The 7,417-nt window shown below is 36.0% G+C and overlaps 1 protein-coding gene across 4 annotated transcripts in view; it reads right to left on the bottom strand.

The window, feature by feature from the left end:
* The window catches only part of sulf1 (sulfatase 1), a 42,607-nt gene that overhangs the window by 936 nt on the left and 34,254 nt on the right, over window positions 1–7,417 (bottom strand). The window contains exons 12-20 of one of the 4 annotated variants that reach the window (XM_016271715.1): window positions 5,873–6,128; window positions 5,665–5,761; window positions 5,485–5,579; window positions 4,572–4,649; window positions 3,645–3,817; window positions 3,422–3,564; window positions 2,997–3,120; window positions 1,166–1,199; window positions 677–730 (exon numbers count right to left, since the gene is read on the bottom strand). In XM_016271715.1, coding sequence (XP_016127201.1) covers window positions 677–730; window positions 1,166–1,199; window positions 2,997–3,120; window positions 3,422–3,564; window positions 3,645–3,817; window positions 4,572–4,649; window positions 5,485–5,579; window positions 5,665–5,761; window positions 5,873–6,128 — 1,054 coding nt within the window. The remainder of the gene's footprint in view (window positions 1–676; window positions 731–1,165; window positions 1,200–2,996; window positions 3,121–3,421; window positions 3,565–3,644; window positions 3,818–4,571; window positions 4,650–5,484; window positions 5,580–5,664; window positions 5,762–5,872; window positions 6,129–7,417) is intronic. The other 3 variants (XM_016271716.1, XM_016271713.1, XM_016271714.1) reach the window with 3 other exon arrangements.

Below are 7,417 nucleotides of genomic sequence, written 5' to 3'. Positions count from 1 at the left end.
TGGTGGTTGTGGGGGGGGGGGGGGGGGGGGGGGGGGGGAAGCAAGAGAATTCAGTAATGGTTGATGATTGCTGAGCTGAAAATCATTTGCTTTGGAATGAGTCTAAAACATGCAGTTATTCCCGGCCTACTTGTGCCGATGGGTCTTGAATTAGTGCCCCACACACCACTGCAGTGCTTTTTTTTAAGCCTTCGACCAATAGAAAAGCTCTATTCTGAAGCAGTAAAGCAGTGTGAATGCAAATCAAGGCAACGAATGTCCTCCAAATGGACATCCAAAACCAATACATCATAAATAGTGTGCAGACAGACTGAAAATCTGTGCAATGAGGTTCAACCAAAATAAAACATCCAACGAGAGACTGAAAAGATGGAAAAAATCCTGGAACCAAGAAATCAGCAACCCAAAAAAAAAACAAAATATGAAGCTGAAAGTGTGGACGAGAGGTAGAAACTGAAAAACTGCAAAATCAAAAGCGTGTTAAAGGAGGGCGAGAGAATGAAATGAGCATTCCCAGAGTGGGTCAGGCAGTAACTGATGACCTAGGAGACACGGGCCGCACTGAACCAGAACGGCCACTCAATTCAGGATCTATGGAGATGTGGTGTGCAGTTTGGAGAACTACTTGAGAGTGGAATGAGAACAGAAAAGGGTTTGTATGGTCTCAAAGACTCACAGGAATGAAAGGCTTGGCCTCCTCAACTTTGACCATTTTCGATGCTGCTGTTGCCTGGTAAGCAGGTAATCCAAAAAACAGAGATGTCAAGACAGGCGTGAACGAGAAAAATGTAAGAAAAAGTCTGAAATATTGATGTGGACTGAGAAGTCTATGAGATGCTATTTCCCACTAATGATGTGTATGAATAGCCTTGGTTTTTATGTAAATTATTTGAGTTTAAATGACATCTAGGAATACATAAAGTGCATAAAAACAACAAAAAATCCATTAAGAGTTAAAATTAGAGGAATGATCTTGAAATTCTAAAACTTGTGGGATTTAAAATACTAATATTCATGTGATGTTTAAATATACTGTACTTGAATTGTTAGCTCAACCCAGCATGCAACCACACACGCAACTCAATGAAACATGGCATATTAGTGGAAACAAGCTGCCCATGCAGTTATTTCAAAAGCCAATGAGGGATTCAAAAAGTGTGGATACCTGTGTTGATCAAAGCTTCCTCCATCTTTACTTCCTGATCAGGAAAATAAAAGCATTTAAAATGTTAAATGTCTATTGTGATTTAAAAGAAAATAATAAACAATCACATTGCAGTTCTTCATGCATAACACCCAGCTCCGGAGGAAAGGTATTGTTAGATTAAAGACACAATGAAGGAATGATGATGTGAAAGTTGAATGAGGAAAATCCTCGGATGGTCCTGAAGAAAAAGATGGTAAGGAAGTGTAGTGTTAAGAATGGAATGAATGTTATACGATGACATTGTTAACACTGTTGCATGACTTAAGGTCACAAATAACATGATAATATGCCAACGTGCAGACTAATATGTATTAACATGCATCTGTTTTTGTAATAGTTTTATCATTACTAAGTGGCAAATCCTAATTTTATTTGTCTTTCTTTATTCTTCAACCATCTAATACACGTATGGATGTGTATGTTCACCCCAACATTTTTCAGTTGTGCCTGAGATGTCATCAAACTTCAACAAATGTTGTTCAAGACACTTTATTTTTTCCAATGATGACAAAAGTAGAAGTTTACCAGAATGTTCACGCTGCTCTTTTTCATATAATTAAAGTGAATCGTAAATAAATTCACTTTTTTTCACTTTTGGTAAACATCCAAAAACTACAAGAGGTCCATAAGATGCTATATTTCAAGTAATCTGAAATCATATTACAGCTTTGTATGAGAAAAACAAAATCAGAGAATGTTTGATTATAATATTAACAATAATGTACTGTATAATTTCAGAAGACTTAGTGCTTTTGGAGCTTTTTGCCATTCACTTTGTATGGAAGAGAGCTTTGTTTCAATGAAAGAAAGTCAGTCATACAGATCTGGAATGACATGAGTATGAGTACATGCTGAATTTATTTATGGGCAAACTATTGCTTCAATATTATGATTTTATTCCAAACCAAAACCATTGATTTTGCCTCCGAAACACAGGCGCTGACCTCATTATTGATTTAGTTGTTGAAAAGCTATGACAACTTGTATAAATATTCAATAATACAAAAAAATAAAAAATAACTGGTCTTTATGATGTCATTATAATGAGTCAGCCTCTCCTCACAGAAAATTATAAATGGTTTTCAGAACAGTGAAAATCTCAATGGTCCTGGTGACAGCAAGTTTTAAATAGTCAAAAACCCAATGTTACAGAAATCTCTTCCTTCCCAGTAATGAACAGAAAAAAATCTGCTAGAAAATGTTTTTTAAACCACAACTAAAGATTGTTTTAAAAAACACTCAGAGATGAATGTGTGTCAATATATAAGTTTATAATTTTAGATTTTCTAAATTACACAAACAGCTACAAACATAAAAGAAAGCATCTCTTTCACAGGAGCCATTCATCGAGTCTGGTATTCACTAGGAATGAAAAAAAAATATATGAGATGATGCGATTGCTAGACTGCTTGAATATTACAGTTCCCTGGTGAGGGAATAAAATGGAAAATATTAATGGAAAAACAGGAGATGGGCAGACAGTTTAGAGAGAAACCAAACTCAGTGACCAATCCGTCATCCACTATTACAGAGATCGTGCCACATGGCATCCCATATGTGGTTCACCCTATTCATGCATCAGGCTGTGTCAAAGTAAACCATGCTAGACCACGTTTTGCTAAGTATTTACTACTTTCCTCTCAACTTGGACAACAAAAACTAAGACCAACCTTTATTAGACCATGCCAATTCTTATGTGAGCATTTACAGTACATACCTGCTGAAAAAAAAATTCTAAAGCAGCCTAAGTTGGTCTTTTGGTTGGTTTCATAGGGGACAGGAGTGTTACCTGCATCTAAGCCTTTTGGCCTCGGGTTGCACTGCTTGTGGCCCTGACAGCTCCTCATTTCCATCAGCTGTAAATGCAGTTGGCTCAGGACGTCCCTCTCTACTGTATAAACTGCGTTGGTTAACTGCAAAACATAATATGCACTTATTGAGTCAGCTATTGTAATTGCTGTAATTAAGATAATAGCATGTCCTTACAGAAAGAGTCAAAGAGCCATAGTTTATTTATTTATTTTTGTATATAAATTATGGGCTTTTAAAGCTTTTATTTAAAAGTGTACTGGAGAGAAACAAGAAAGAAGTGAGGAAGAGGGATCAAAATTAAACCTGCATCCCCATAGGAGAACTACAACACTACTGCTATGCCACATCTCAGTCTCAGATCAAATTATCCAATTAAAAATACAACTGAACACATATCCTCACCTGGTATGGGTCACTGTTTAGGTCAAAGTACTCCAAAAAACCAGTGGCAAATTCACAGAAGATTGTGTTGTGAGTTTCATTTATAGTTCTCAGACACCAGTATGTGTTGTTGTTAGAGCTTGTGCAGGCACAGAAGCCACCCACTATGGAAAGAGATAAATTGTCAGCTTATTTACTTCTGCTAAATCAATGTGACTAGCAAAATCAATGAACAATTCCTTACAGTTCCAGAAGGGGGCAGTCTGCCAGTGGTCATTATTATGTGTGAAGCAGGTGAGGCCAGGAAGACTGCAGTCATCACCTTTCCTTTGCCTCTTCCTTTCCTTCCTCTCTTTCTTCCTGCGGCGGAACTCGTTGTAGAGTTGAGTCTTGCTGTCCACTTCCTGCATGACCTCTCTGGTGGCATAAATGAGACATTAGAGCCAGAGTGACAGGGAACTCCATCCCAGGTGAATTACACAATTATTGGGGGAAGCAGACCAGCCAGCTCCACACATCGATGGGGTCAGGGGTCATGAGAAAGTGGAAGGATCCCCTAAAAACCACAAGGTTCTTGTCCTATTTTCAGACCAGGGTGCTTCAGTCTCACAAAGTGACTTTGTGGTTGTAATGATGCGTTTAAACTTCAAAATGAGTTTTTACATTGATGTTTATGGGCAGAGATTGAAGTGGGATTGTATTCTTATGAAAAGAGCTCTTAATTTAATGACCCCATCAGAACTGTGACCCATGGACTGAAAATTAACTGATTAACTAATCAACAACATGTACATATGCATGCATGCAACAATACACATACAACAAGAACTGACTGAATTAAAAAATTCACAAGTCCATACATTATTTCACATTCAAAATTCTTTGAATTGAGTGGCAGCATTATAAACATTAATTGTACCACACAGTCAACAAATGGTGTTAGAGATGCTCAACATGGATTTGGACATAAATCTGGGACTTTATTTACAACAAGATACTCAACAAGATACTACAGACGACAGACAAACTGACGAGGCACGGATACACGTACACAGACACAGACACAGACACAGACACAGACACAGACACAGACACAGACACAGACACACACACGCGCACACACACACACACACACACACACACACACGAAGCACTCACACGAAGCACTCACTTAAAGGGATGGAGTTGGTCATTCCTATTCTTCAATCTTTTGGCTTTGTTTTTCTGCTCTCTCTCTTTGCTAAAGTGGCTGGTTGTAATAAGGAAAGAACAGCACTAAATTCAATGAGTCCAGCTGGAATTTCTAAAGAGGCATTGAGCAAACTGATTTGCAAAATACTGCTGTTCAGATTTAAAATGATTAATTTGTTATTTGATCAGGATTGAAACATTCAGTCTGTTATTCAGGACAATATTTAACCTACTGTTACACTATCATTCAAAATGTTGGTGTTGGTAAGATTTTAAAAAAAAAAAAAGAAAAAAAAAGAAGAAAAAAAAAAGAAAGTAGTACTCTTATGCTCACCAAGGCTATATTTATTTGAACCAAAATGCAGTAACAACAGTAAAGTGTGAAGAGTGTGAAATACTATTTAAAGTAACTGTTTTTCATTTGAATATATTTTAATATAACACACATATTTTAATATGACAAAGCTGAATTTTCAGCAGCCATTATTTCAACCTTCAGTGTCACATGATCCTTCAGAAATCATTCAATATGCTGATTTGGTGCTTAATGAACATTTCTTATTATAAGTGTTGCAAACAGTTGTGTTGCTTAATATTTTTGGGGAAACTGTGATGCATTTTATATTTGAAATAGATTTTATTTTTTAATAATAATGTAAAAGCATTTACCGTTGATCAATTTATTGCACCGATGCTTGTTAAAAGTATTAAAAAATGTACTGACCCCAAACTTTTGAATGGTAGTGTATATAGAGGAGTAAAATAAAACAAGAGAGATGAGTAGTGGAACGATGGCCAATCATGTTTCCATAGTCCGCTCAGAGTTGCCTCAAACTGATCCAGTTCACATGACTCAACAAGGAATTGCCAAACAAATATAATTGCCAACTGACCTCTTCTTTCCACAGTCACACTCATCCGGTCTCCTCCTCTTTAAATGTCCTCTAACCTCACGCAGTTTCTTCATTTTATCCTGGAGAAGTTCAATCTATGGGACAAGTGTTTAAATGAACTCCATTCATTTGGTTTAAACGGTTGTAATCTTAAAGATAATACGGGACAGTGGGCCTCACCTCTTGGTCCACAAAGTTCTTGTGGTCTTTCCATGCTCTGGAGGACTGGTAAATCTCTCTTTCACAGCGCACAGTGTCATTCCTTAATATGAAACATCTGTGATTCCAAGGTAAAATGATCAACAAATGAGTAAAACACACTTTAAACAGCCTAAACTACAATAATACAGTTTATGTTAAGAGGTGACCAAAGGCTTGGAGCTCTTACTTATGGGTGACTTTAAGAGTATTGGGGTATCCCACAGCATTAGTGTCATCCGACTGCATCTCCTCCGATCCGTCATCGGACTCCAACCCAAAGTCCGAATCAAAACCTCCCTCAGGCTCATGGTGCCGTTTGCTGATTGGTCGAGGCTCAAGGGGGGTTTTGTCATCAGCCTGCAGGTCCACATCATAGATTTCACCCTCAAACTCCACTGACAGGGATCTGGCTGGCCGCGTGTGAACAAAGCGATGTCTGTAGCCTGAAGGAAGACATCAGCGTCAATTACACATACTTAAATATTTATATGTCAGAGTTAAATATTTATATACATATTGCTGGAGCTCATTACATTTCCTCTAATATATTTTAAAAATGTCACTTCACCAATACTTCACCAACTGGTGCTCAACACCAATAGATGGCACCAAAAAAATATGACTCACATTTCTCTCACAATCATGGGAGCATTGAAGTACAATTAACTAAAGTAATTAAATTCCATTTCAGCAGTATAACAACTAGATTCATAGCAATAGTTTTGTGCGTAATAGTAAAATGTGATAAATTATAAATTTTTATTGTGCATGGTACTGCATACACAGCTTTACTCCCGAAAGTATGATTCATTTCAATTAATCTGATAATTTGGACAGTTTGTGATTTACCCCAAAAATAAATATTTTTTAAATTAAAATATTTAGTTAAATGATGCTGGTCAACACCATGCTTTTGACTTAGATATATTAATAATAGTGCATGTCTAGTTTTATTTTGCATTTATTTAGCATAAAGTTAAATTCTGTCAGCTTAACTGAGCTCCTTATTATTGAGAAAATATTAATTAAACTATCATTTAAAAGTTTTTTCCCCCTCTCTATTTAAACATTGTTTCGAAGTGACAGTAAAGAGTTTTGCATTGAAAAAATTAAATAAATGAAAATAAATAAATTTTAAAAATTGCTGCTCGTGAATTTTCCATTCAAAGAATCATGAACAAATGAAAATAATGCATGTAGTAATAATGCAATACTATTAATAATGCAATAATAACATGCAACAGCATAATACAGTTTCTACTAAATAAATAATTAAATATTAAGCAGCACAACTGTTTTCAACACTGACAATAAGAAATGTTTCTTTAGCACCAAATCAGCAAAGTATAATGATTTCTGAAGGATCATGTGACACTGAAGATTGGAGTAATGGCTGCTGAAATTACAGAAATAAATTACATTTTAAATGATAATAAAACAGAACAAAATAACATTCACAATATTACTGTTTTTACTGTATTTTTAGGTCAAATTTAAATCAAAGCATTTAAAACATTTAACTCCAAATTAAAAAAGCCCAAATACCTTGGTAAATAGCTTTGTATGTTTTAGGGTAGCTAACTAGTTTAACTAAATTCTGGGAAGTCTGTAGCTTTGGAAGATACAGTTTCAATGTTCTGTCCTTTAGTAGTGAAAAGTTCAATTCTTCCCAGTGACTCAAACCTTTGAAACTCTTCACTCTATTGATTTGCTAATTGACCATTCCTGTAGG

This window comes from Sinocyclocheilus grahami, unplaced genomic scaffold (assembly GCF_001515645.1).
Source record: "Sinocyclocheilus grahami isolate Dianchi unplaced genomic scaffold, SAMN03320097.WGS_v1.1 scaffold65.1, whole genome shotgun sequence".
NCBI lineage: Eukaryota > Metazoa > Chordata > Actinopteri > Cypriniformes > Cyprinidae > Sinocyclocheilus > Sinocyclocheilus grahami.
The sequence above is the reverse complement of the archived record's forward strand: the minus strand, read 5'-3'. Positions and strand labels throughout refer to the sequence as shown.